Source organism: Ursus americanus, chromosome 30, assembly GCF_024610735.1.
Source record: "Ursus americanus isolate L20-20 chromosome 30, mUrsAme1.1.p, whole genome shotgun sequence".
Lineage (NCBI taxonomy): Eukaryota > Metazoa > Chordata > Mammalia > Carnivora > Ursidae > Ursus > Ursus americanus.
This window is the reverse complement of record NC_142156.1, coordinates 24821670-24833842: the sequence shown is the minus strand read 5'-3', so window position 1 is coordinate 24833842 and position 12173 is coordinate 24821670. Positions and strand designations below refer to the sequence as shown.

Sequence of the window (12173 nt, the reverse complement as noted above, 5' to 3'; positions counted from 1 at the left end):
GCAGATGTGGCGTTTATGGAGGCTCTTCTTCTCAGGCGCTTTGCTGACAGTAATTAATTAATCCTCCTCGCGAAGCTGAAAGGCAGGTAAATACCAGGCTGTCACTCAGCGGGACGGGAAAGAGGACGGGGTGTGCTGCAGATGTCTCCAGGTGGGACCGGAGGACCTGCCCCCGCAAGCGGCCCCCCTGAGCTGTGTCCTGGCCCTTCCTGCCCTCGCTGCAGCTCCCGCCCCGGCCCCCCAGGCAGCAGGCGGCCCATGACCACAGCTGAACTCCAGCTCAGAGGCCGGGCTTCTGGTGGTGTCTGGTCCTCGCGGGAGATGGGGCCGCGTGCAAGGGCGAAGCCGCACCTGCTTCCCCGGGGAATCCCTCACCATCTGCAGTCACACTGCTGCCCAAAGAGGTCACCCGAGAGCCCGCGTCCTCGGGTCCCTCTGCTCTCTGGCCTCACCGTGTATGTGCCCCCACTTCTCCAGGCTCACATCCCAGGGCCTCAGCACTGCCCGCGCCCATCCCCCTGACACCCGCTGGCCCCCCACCTCCTCCCGCTCATTGCCCAGGGCAATCTACAGTGATACCCTATTTAAAACTGCCACCCCGAGTCAACCTTACCTCGCTCTCTTTCCCGCACGGTACGTGCCCCCTTCTGACATACCTGCCTCACGTGTTCGTGTCTGCCCCCCACTGTCTCAGGGCCACCTGTACTGCTGTGTAGGTTGCACACTGCACCACAGTACCCCGTAGCCTCTCTCGTCCTTCCAACAGATCCTAAGCTCTCTGAGGCATGGATTTTTTTTTAATTTATGAATGTATCCCAGTTGGTTAGAGCAGGGCGTGGCACCTAATTGGTGCTCAAATGAGTGCCTCTAAGCCTACGTTCCACAGGAGCAGGAAGGAGGGGCAGGGAGGGGAGCCGGCGGAGGGAGGGGCCGAGCCGTGAAGCAGGGCAGCGGCAGAGGCCGCCTTTCGGGGGGCGTCAGACGGGGCCCAGATGGTGTTTCTGTCCCTAGGGTCAGGCAGGCATCGGCGTGGGCTGCTGCAGGAAGGGGAGGGCGAGGCCCCAGGCTGGGCAGGTCTGCGACCCGACTCGCCCTGGGCTCCTGGGGCCGACGCCCTTGCCCTGCGGGCCAGCCGGCTGGGGGGGGGGTGTTCCTGACGTCACCCTCCCCGGGGCGCAGGCTGGGGGTCCCCGCACCCCTGCCCTTCCTCACAGGCTGCGCCCCCCGCAGGGCTGAACCCGCGCTGTCGCGGATCCGGGAGGACCGCCGGCGCATCGTCCTGCCGGCCATCGACAACATCAAGTACGACACGTTCGAGGTGCAGCAATACGCAAGCGCGGCCCACGGCTACAACTGGGGCCTCTGGTGCATGTACATCATCCCGCCGCAGGACTGGCTGGACCGCGGCGACGAGGCCGCGCCCATCAGGTGAGGCCCCATGGGCTTGGGCGGGGCCGCTGCAGCTGGGGGCCGGAGCAGGACTGGGGTGGGGGGTTCCGGTGGGAGGGGTGGGGCTTGGGGCCAGGCCCCAGCGTGCGGCCTGACCGGTGACCGGGTCAAGGGGGGACAGAAGGAGGGAGACAGAGCCGGACGAGCAGAAAGGAGGAGCCAGGGAAAGAGAAGCAGACACGGACAGAGGACGGGAAACCAGAGAGAGAGCGTGAGGGAGACAGCCGGTGGGAGGCCACGAGACACAGACACGGAGCCGCCCCGCGGGAGCCGCAGGCGTGGGCAGAGGGACCATGAGGCCAACAGGGCTGCGGACAGAGACCCCACAGCTGTCCCCCAATGCACGGATTTATTTAAGTCAGTTCCTAAACATGGAAACAGAGATTTTTACGTGTTAAAATACGCAGATTCCTGCACCTCTTGGGAGGTGGGAAGGCCCACACGGCCGGAGCTGAGAAGGGCTGTGTCTTAACAGGCGTGGGCCTCCAGCGGCCACAGTCCCCACCGCTCCCCGTCACCCCCAGGTCCTCTGCCGCCTGCTGACCCGTGTCCGTCATCAGCTCCAGGCTGCACTTGGCAGCCCCACCCCCATCTGCTGAGCCTGGGAATCCGGGCTTCATAACTAGGTCCTGGGGGTGCAGCCGCAGGAGCCTGTCTCCTGCTGACCCCCGGGGGCCCCCTACAGGGGCCTGAGATTTCAGGGGCTGGGAGCTGCCCGCCCCTACTCTGTCCAAACTGGTGGGTCTCTGCCAAAATCCCGCTGAAACAGGTCACTGTGCCCGGGAGCCGCCAAGGCCGTGTGTCATGTGCTTTTGCAAGCTCTGTCCCCCAGGAGGGCCTTGCGGGGGCTCCCAAGCACCCAGCCTCTGCTGGCAAGGAGCAGCCTGGACATCCAGCCGTGAAGTCAGCAGACACTGGGGTGAATAGCTCGGCCCGAGCCCTGCACCTCACGGATTTTGAGGAAAACAGCGTTGCCAGCACAGAGGGCTGCTCTGAACTGTGAGACTCAGAGTCCCCAGGAGCTGGACCGGCAGCCGCCTCGGGGCCCTGCACCGTCCCAGCGGCCACGTCCTCAGAGACAGGCCCCGATGCTCCGCAGGGAGCAGGAGCTGGGGCTCTGGGGCCTTTGCAGTCGAAACAGGGCGCAGAGCCATCCACGCCCAGAAATGGACCGCCGGGCCCCCGGGCGCGCTCGGAGCACGGAGTGGCAGCTTGAAAGGTATTCTTCATTCAGAATGCACTCGACAATCCCTCGTTAGGAGCAAAGCTCCTAGTGTTTCCCGCTTCAGGAGTCCGTGAGGTCAGAGACCCCGGGGAAGCACCTGAATTTTTGGCAAGCTCTGGACGCCCCGGCTGCGTGGGAAGCAGGATTTTCTGGCCCGACTGTCTTGTCTCACACTTTGCTCCTCGCTGGTACGACCTCAGAGCTGTCGGAAAGCCTGACCCCAAAACTCCAAGTGAAACACGGTGAAGCTCTAACCAGACGTGACACCGAGGGAGATGAAGGAGACGGACGCGGCCAGCACATCACGGAGATGCCGGCCTCCGCCGGGAGGGAAGCGCCCACGTGGCCGCCAGGAGGAGCCCGGGCCGTTGGGAGGGCCACGCCGGGCGCTGCTGAGAACGCGGGCAGTCAGAGCTCCCACACAAGCCCGGAGGCAGACCTGGCAACACTTCTTCGGGAGAACGTTTGGCGGTTTCTCCTAAAGGTACCAGCACGTCCCACCCGGTGCGCTGCCCCGCGGCCATCGGCCTGGAAACCGTGGAAGCCTGTGTCCACATGGAAACTCACGCGGACACTCACAGCGGCCGCACCGTTCTCAGCCATGGAAACGCCCGGATGTCGATCACGTGTGCACGGAGAGGCCGAGGGACATCTGCCCGGCTTTCAGCGCAGTTCGTGGAGCCGAAGGGACAAACTGTCGTCCATGTAACAACACGGGTGAGACTCAGGACTGTGGGGCTGGGCCGGCGAGGGGTGCAGGTCGGAGAAATGACCGGCTTTCCGGGGTGCCGGATGCTGGCTTTGAGCTGGCACTAATTCCTGGAGACCCGGTGTCACGCGGGCCTCCAGGCAGACGGCGGGGGGGGGGGGGGGGGACGGGACGGGGGCTTTGCTCGGGCCCACGGTGGTGGGTCAGGTGGGTTCTCCAGTGGCTGGGGTCACACACTGAAGTTCGGAGCCCTGGGCTGAGCCAGGCCAGCGAGCAGCCTTGAAGCCCGTTGCCCCTCGTCCTTGTCCTCACCGGGAGGACACCCTCCGGCCCCCCGCCTGGACAGGACTTCCCACCACCGCCCGCCGGGCAGACCGTTCGGAAGACACCCTGTGCCGGGCTCCCAGCAGAAGGTGCTCTTGGAGGTCGTACGACCCACCCCCACTGGACAGATTGCTTCCCCGGGCCCCGCAGTGGGTCGGTGCGGGTCCACGCGGGTCTCTCCTGGACAGTGCTCCGCGATCTCTCCCCTCCCGCATCGCAGCTGGGAAGAGCTGCTACCCTTCTCTGAAGGACTCGCTTGTACATGGGAAGCCGTGCCGGGGGAGGCTGGCGTTCGAAGGTTTGCTTGAGGAAACTCTCTTGCCGTTCATTGTGCTTGAAGCTCAAGGAAGAGGGAAGAGCGGCCGGGAATGATGTGGCCGGGACTTCCGGGGAAGGGTGTCAGCCCAGCCGGCATGCGGGGCTGCACGGTACGCCGGCCGTGGCGCTGGAACCCGCGCGTGTCCCACGGGCTCGTGGCTGGGCTGGTGCTCCTGTTCCCAGGCCCGGCGCCGGGTCCCACCCGTGTGTCCAGGGGACGGTGAGGGTCCTGTGGGTGTGAGCTGGCTTCCAGCGGGCACGGCGGCCCAGGACAAGCCTCCAGGAAGGGAGACCTTCAGGCCCGCCTGAGGGCCCCCTCCCAGCACCTTGCCCCTCCCACAGTCGGAGTGTGGGGAGGGCCCGAATCTCACACACAGACACTTACACCCACACCTGCACACGCGCACACACACACACACAGATACACACACATCTGTGCACAGACGCGGACGCACTTCCAGGCGCACACGGCGCGGCTTCTCTAGTCCCCGCGGGGGAGCAGTGACCGTTTACTTTCCGACTTTCTCGCCCGTCTTCTGCGAGGTGATCCTGGGGGTGCTGGGTGGTCCCCACAGCCACGGGCTCGGTGGCTGGTCCTGTCCCGTCACCCAGAGTCACTCCAGCCTCTGCGCGGATGGCCTCCAAGCCGACCTCTGGGCGCGCAGGCCGCTCTGGCTTAGCGCCCGGGACAGGCGCCCGCGGTGGGGTCGGCGACAGCAGTCCTAGCCAAGGCTCCCAGGCTGCGGACACTCGCTGCTGTTGGTGTTCACGGGCCGCGGGCAGTCCTGGAGGGACGCCGCGTCCTGCCCTCGCGGTGCCGGCGGAGCAGCCGAGCGCAGGGAAGGCCACACGGCCCGTGGGCTCAGAGCCGGGCCGGCCCTCGCCACCCTCAAGAGCTCTCAGGGCACACGGGGTACTTCTGGCTGTGCAGCCGCGGCTTCAACCTTTCCGAGAGGGCCGGTCCCACCCTCACTGGCCTGGCGTACGCGCAGAATGGCGGCCAGCGGACTGAGCTGTGCCTGGCCACGCGCTCACTCACTGAGCGTGTGCCTGGCCGCACCCCTGAGCGCGTGCCCGATGCCGCAGCAGGCTGGCTCACCAGGACCTTGTCGGTCTCCTAAAGGCCCAAGGGTGCATTTGGGGTCTTCCTTTTATCAGCGCCCCCCATGTGGGGCTCCAGAGTTACGAGGCTCAGAGTGTGTGTCCGTGTGTCTGCGCATGTCTGCACGTCTGTTACAAGGCAGGAGCCTCGGTGGGGCCCCCGGCCGTGGGCTGCGCGTGTCACACAACAGCCCGGATGTCGGGATGCCCCACGACGGCGTCTCCCCCGGACCCCGAGAACCCCTCCGCCACAGCAGCCCGAGCCCGGCTGCGTTCTGTAATCACAGCAAGAGTTTCTCATGCAAATAAACCCGCAGCAGCTGATTCCGCTCCCACCACCGCGTGCGTGTATTTTAAGTTTATTTTGGAACTCTGAGCGATAATAAAAAAATCATTACCGCTGTAATAGACTTGGCGGGAGAGCGGCACTTTGATTCACCAGAGATTACCCTGAGATTTTTCATCGCTGTGAAGAAAATGAGAGAGTGTCTGTTGTGCGTCTGTGAATTATAACCTAACCTGTCAAACACGTGCTATTAAAAGTCAAGGCGGCATTAAAGTTTCGTTACTGTTAGATTTGTGGCCAAAATCTAATGACAGAGCAAATTGAATCTTTGCACAAATAAAACGATAATCGTTTTTAATGCCTCTGTTTTTCTTGGACAACCGATGGGCATTTACTTCTGACTTCCCACTCACGGAGCAGAAGTGCTTCTCTTAAATAGTGATTGAGACCCATTTTTGCTGTTGTTTTGGTGAAGAAGGATGTAGTCTCTGCAGAAGTAGCAGGAGGAGGAGGGAGCAGCTTCAGCCTTCACCTCGGTGCCAGAGCGGCGCTGGGGCCTTCGGGGAGGCCTTTGCTGGCTCCTCTCTGGGCTTCAAAGACCCCAGCACGTCAGCCTACAAGCAGATCGGCTTTGTCTTTGTTTTGAGGCAAAATCTTCCATCAAAGCTTCGAGGTCCTGCTTCCTTACGGTGTCTAGACTGTGCCTCCTTCTTGCTAGAGACACACTTTGACTTTCTTTTTATCCTTACCGCCTAGAAGACACTCCCTGTTGCCTAAATTCGTGGTGAATGAATGAGTGAGTGAATGCAGGATCCCATCCGCAGGGATGCTGTCTCATTGTGCCCTGATACTCCTGGCGCTCTGTGAGCCCCCTTCCCAGGGACCCACCACACTGGTAGATTTGTGATGCGTGGTAGAAAAAATGTAACTAGCACATAGATGCTTGATTTCACAGATACAGTTTCTGCAGACGAGGCAAGATTCACTGATGGTGTTTCAATGTGTGGGTGTAGATAATTACAGGAATAATAGAACAGGTGGCAGTCCGTGGTCTACAGCTGCACATGTTGTGCACTCTACAACTTCAAGGTGTGTCATGCAGAAAGAGCCCGATATCAATGAGGGTCCATAGTGTCGAGCAGTGCACAACCTATGCCACGGCCCAGTGCAGCCCTGACTCCTGGCATACAGATAGGACAAAATGATGAAGGAGGAAGGCAAGTGACGCAAGCTTGGGAAATGATGTTCAGGGCAATCAAACAACTCGTTAAGTAAACGGATGTCTTTAAAATCCCTTACACTAACTTGCCTGAGTTGAGTGCTGGTTTTTGTCCTCTGTTGATGTTCCTTAGTTAGCGTTTGAACTGGGCCTGTGCTGGGTGCTTTCCCAGGCTCTGGAGGATACAGAGACGACCCCGAGGGGGCCCGCCTGTGTCCTAGAGACGGAGAAGCAGCTGTCCTGAGTCCTGGGCTCTCCCGGCCGCCAGCCTGGTCTGTGCTCAGCACCTGCCACAGGTTGGGGCTCGGGGTCACGCACCTGTGACCTGCTCACGCGCGGTCTCTGCTCCCCGCTAGGACCCCCGCCATGATCGGCTGCTCGTTCGTGGTGGACCGGGAGTACTTTGGGGACATTGGGCTGCTGGACCCGGGCATGGAGGTGTATGGCGGCGAGAACATCGAGCTGGGCATGAGGGTAAGTGGCGCTGTGCGGGGCCGCCAGACCCATCCAGAGAACGGTTGTGCAGACCTGTCAGAGGTGGGGGCGGGTTGGCCTGTGTGCTGCTCATTCCCGGGAACGAGGAGTCAGCGTGAGAAGCCACGCCACATGGGACTGGGGGACACAGCAAAGCATGGTGCTGCGTGTCTGCTCCATCGCGAACGCCGCCCGCTCTCGGTGCGCACGGCGCTGAAGGGTGTGTGGAAACGTCGAAGCTGCTCGCGCGGCACAGGGAACTGAGCGTCCACAGTGGACACCCGCCCTCGAGCTGTCCCGCCTGCCGTGCACGCGGTTCTAGGGTTGTCTTGTTCGATGTGGAAGGCGGGGGTGCAGATCGGGGTCATGGCACTGGAGGCCCCATGGCTGCTCCTCGTGGGCGTGCAGGCAGCTCGTGCAAAGGTTCCAGGCAGGACTGGGCCCCTGGGGCCCCGCTGGGGAGGGCTTGGGGCTGCACGGGCCGGGGCCCCCCAAGGGAGGCCCCGAGCTGAGATCCACGAGCCTTGGCCCCCACCCCTCCCACCCTCTTCCCAGGGGCCCCTCCTGGTTTCAAACTTCCTCACTTGGCAGCTTGGAGAACTGATGGAAAGTTCTGGAAGAATCTTGGTTGCAAATCAGGGACTCTGGGGTGGCAGAGCTCCTTCTCTCTCGGATGCCCGCAGGCGAGGTCCGACCTAGCCCCCCAGGGAGGGCACTTCAGTGCTCAGGGCTTTGGGGAATGTCGGTGGCTGGGAACACAGGTCCCCTCAGGGACAGCGCCCCAGACAGCCCTCAGAACCAGAACTCGACACTTCTGACCAGGCGGCCTTGGAGATCTTAAGCGCTCAGAGAGCCAGCTCCCCGCCAGAGCGGGGGGAGACCGTCTTCAGCCCCTTCCCCAGAGCCCGCGTCTCCTGCAGGGAGCTGGGCCTCATTTACCGCGTGCCGTGAGTGCCGGCGGTGCGCCAGGCCTCCAGCTGCAGAGGGAACAGATGGCTCAGATCCTGCTTCCCTGCAGCTCACCTTCCAGGGAAGAGGTGAGAAGAGAACATGTGTCACTTAGTGAGAGGCACCAAAGGGAGAAAGGAAGCAGGGGGGGCAGGAGTGCAGGGGGGGCAGGAGTGCAGGGGGGCAGGAGTGCAGGGGGGGCAGGAGTGCAGGGGGGCAGGAGTGCAGGGGGGGCAGGAGTGCAGGGGGGCAGGAGTGCAGGGGGGGCAGGAGTGCAGGGGGGCAGGAGTGCAGGGGGGGCAGGAGTGCAGGGGGGGCAGGAGTGCAGGGGGGCAGTTTTAAGGATAGCAGTCAGGGAAGCCTCCACCCGGAAGGAACGTCTATAGAAAGACCTCCAGGTGACGCGAGGGGACTGTGGTTGATCCGGGAGGGGACAGTGTTCCAGGCAGAGGGAATGGCGGGTGCAAAGGCCCTGGGGCAGGATCATGTCTGATGTGCCCCAGAGGCAAAGACACGTGTGCAACAGGAGCTGGGGGGGCGGGGAGGAGAGGGTCCGGCTTCTGCTCTGAGGAGCTGGGAGGCATCCTAGGCCCTGAGCAGAGGCTTGGCTTCTGTGTTTCAGGCACCCCTCTGGCCCCTGGCATTCCAGGGTGGAGGGAGTGAGGACAGAAGCAGGGAGGCCAGGGCTTCTGGACCGATGCAGGGAGGTGAGGTGGCGTGGACCGGGGAGGAGGTGGTGAGATCCTGCGTAGTCTGGGTTCATTCTTGAGGAAGCGCCCCCTGCGTTTGCTGGGGGATGGGGTGGGGCTCAGGGAGGTCAGAGCTGCCTCGCCAGCACTTGGCCTGAGCAGCGGGGCAGGAGGAGAGGTCCCAGTAGCGATGGAGACGCGGTAGCCTTGAAAGTCCTGGCTGTCACCTGGAGCCCAGGGGTCACAGAGGCCCGGCTCCCATCCCCACCACGGGACTGGCGTGGGCTCTGACTCTCTGCGGAAGTGGCTTCAAGAAAAAATGGTTCAGTGCAGCATTTTACTCTGAAAAGAAATGAAATTGGGTTTTGATTCGGAGCGGACGGTGCATTTGAAGGCTGGTGTTCACGGTGGGGCTGGGCGGCGAGCTTTCCCTGTGACCTGCAGGGCCAAGGCCGTCACTCCTGAAAACCAATGCGGCTTCCAGGGAACGGGCTGGGCCCTCAGCTCAGGCGTGCTGTTGTGACCCGGTCTCCACGCCCCTGCCTCCCACGGCACTTTGCGCTCCTGCCGCATCCCTTCCCACCCGAGGGCTCTGCCTGAGGGCACGGACGCTTTCCTCCAGCGTTCCAGTCTAACTGGTCAGGGGTCCAGCCATGAGCTGGTTCTGCTCACGTGGCTTGGGAACGGGCTCCTCTCTCATGGGCCGCAGCGTCTGGCCTCGGGGCCCGCTGTGCTTGGCGCCACGAAGCCACAGCCGATGGCCAGGATTCCCTAAACTTGGCTCTGAGCCCAGCCGGGACAGGAGGCCCTCAAGTGTCTGCGACTCTGACTCGGGGGCAGCAGGACAGCCATAAGCGGACAGGGGCGGTGCCCAGGCCTCGGTTCTCAGACTCCGGCTGCACCTCCATCCCCCAGAGCTTCCCTAAAAACGCAGCAGCCTGGGCTCCTCCCCAGAGATTTACACTCAGTGGGGGCGGGGCCCAGGCGTCTGCGTTTCCAGCACATTCTCAGGGGCTGCGGAGGCCCCGGGCCCAGGCAGCCCACCCTGGGAACCAGCCCCGGGCACCCCGCAAACGCCCAGGAGCAGAGCCGGTGGGGGGGATCCTGGCTGGGGCGCGGTGGGCTCACAGTGGAGCCGGGCTGCGCTCTGGTTGGTGTGGGGTTCTGGGGGTTTTGTTTGCTTTTGCCCCTGGAGCCTTGATCCACGGAGACTATTGAAGGCTGGTCCTGAGAACTTGGCACACAGTTTGTTGAAGTCATGCGTTTCTAAACCTATTTGCTCTGAGCGTTTAAGTTAAACCGGGGGCTCTGAGTATTATGGTTATAAATCTAATCCAGTAAGAACACTCACCGCCCCTTTTTCTTTGGTTAATGTGTGATTAACTCGGTTGAACAGAGTAAATGCCATTAAACGACAGTCAGCTCCGTTCCTGCCTTGAGTTAATTAAATTCCCTTGAACCTTTGAAAATGACACTTACAAATATAATGTGTTTACTCTCCTGCTTAAGCACTTCCAACGTCTGATACCACAGCAGAAACCCCCCCAAGTGCTTGGAACTTTCTAGCGTATCCGACACATTGAACTTCTACCAAACCTCAGGTTCTCCGAAGCGTTTCAGAAATGTTTGCAATGCTATTTAATTCTCTGACACAGTCTAATTTTAAATAGAAAATTTAGAGTCAACCTTCAATCATAGGTGTTAAAAATGGAATCAGGAGGTTACGCTGGCAGATCCTTCAGCATGCCGACTTTCTCAACTGTGTTGATGGTTAAATACGGCTCCTTCGCTAACGATTCCTGAAACTCGTGCGAGGAGCGGGCTCTGTGTGCTGTGCTCCGCGCCAGGAGCCCCAGGGAGGCCACTGCGGGCCTGTGCGCATGCACACGGGGGTCCTCGGAGCCGTCCGCACGCGCTGCAGACTCCCACGGGGCCAGGGAGCCAGGCTGCTGTCCCCCGAGGCTCGGGCTGGGTGGGGGGGAGTGGAGGACAGTGCTGGAGAGGATGCGTCCAGCTAGGGACACATGGACAGCAAGGTGTCCATGCAGGGGCAGCGCGGAGCCCCAAATACTCTCTGCTCCTGTCTCCTTCCAAAGCAAGCCCAGCTGGGCCGAGGGCAGGAGGGTCTGCGCACAGCCCTGAGGACCCCCACAGGCTCAGAGCAGAGGCCCCTCGAGGGTCCTCCCCGGGGGGCAGGGGGCGTCAAGCCAGCCCAGTGAGACAGGCAGGGAATGTCAGCCTGCGGTGGGAGGAGGCCAGGCAGGGGCTGTGCTGTGGCTTCAGAGGGCCCAGCGGGGTCGGGCAGAAGCCGGCCTGGGGGACCGGACCGGGAGGGAGAAACAGGGCAGAGAGATCCAGGCATGAGGACTCATGGGGCCGGCTCGAAACCGAGTGGCTCAGCTTTCGGCCCGAGACCCCCCGGCCCGCGGTCACACGAGTCACCTCGTTCCAGGTGCCGTGTGTCTCTGCTCCCTCCTGGCTCACTGTGTCTGACCACAGCCCAGGGAGCAGCTTCTGCCGGTCGGGGCGCCCAGCCCAGCCCCAGGCCTCACGCGGGGGCCCCACACTCGGTCCCTGGCCAGCCGTGCACTCAGAGCTCCAGCCCCACGCACACCAGCCAGTCTCTGCTCCTTCTGAATGGTGGGGAACCATATACGCTTTTACCTTTTGAATAACGTACCTCCCGTTTCTGTAAGTTCGGGAGACAGGGAAGATCTCACCCATGGTGTTGACTGGACCCCTCCTTTGTCGCTTCATCCGCTACAGTGGGCTTGGATCTGGGCGGCTGGGGGGCACGACCCAGGAGGCACAGCCCCATCCCTGCTTGAGGACAGAACGTGCAGCCCCACCCTCAAGTAGTGTCCAAGGGACGGAGCTCCAGGATAGAGTATCGTGCCCAACGCCCAGGGTGCTCAGAGGTGCAGAAGGGCAGAGACGCGCTCAGCCCAGCTGCCCCCAAACTCCAACATCAGAATCCCCTGGAGGCCTTGTTGAAACCCAGACCGCTGCCCGGGCCCACCCCAGCTTCTGATTCAGCGGGTCTGAGCGGCCGACCGCCCGCGTCTCCGAGGTGCCCCAGAAAGGCTGCTGCTGCTGGGCCGGGGACCACACATTGAGATCCACTCGTTTGGAAGCAAGGAAACCATTTTTTCCCTCTGTGTTTGTTTGGGGCGTTCAACACGTGCAGGGAAACAAATGGCAGGAGCTTGGAACGGAAGCCCAGCTCGGAAGTTGCCGTGGGTCTGGCCCCGGGAACGGAACACGGAAGCAGCTGTCTTAGAACATGTGTGTGTGCACAGGTCATCCCGGGGAGGGGCGCTTCCCTGCCAACAACGCACGAATCGAGCCCAGCTGAGCCCTGGGAGAGGGGCTTGCCTTTCAAGCTAAGCGCAGGCCATTCTGCCCCTGGAGTGGGGTCGCTCCCGCAGAGC

At 62.2% G+C, this 12173-nt stretch overlaps 1 protein-coding gene across 1 annotated transcript in view; it reads left to right on the top strand.

Annotated features, from left to right (window-relative positions):
- The window catches only part of GALNT9 (polypeptide N-acetylgalactosaminyltransferase 9), a 70691-nt gene that overhangs the window by 44380 nt on the left and 14138 nt on the right, over window positions 1–12173 (top strand). The window contains exons 5-6 of the mRNA XM_087857148.1: window positions 1231–1428; window positions 6988–7105. Coding sequence (XP_087713274.1) covers window positions 1231–1428; window positions 6988–7105 — 316 coding nt within the window. The remainder of the gene's footprint in view (window positions 1–1230; window positions 1429–6987; window positions 7106–12173) is intronic.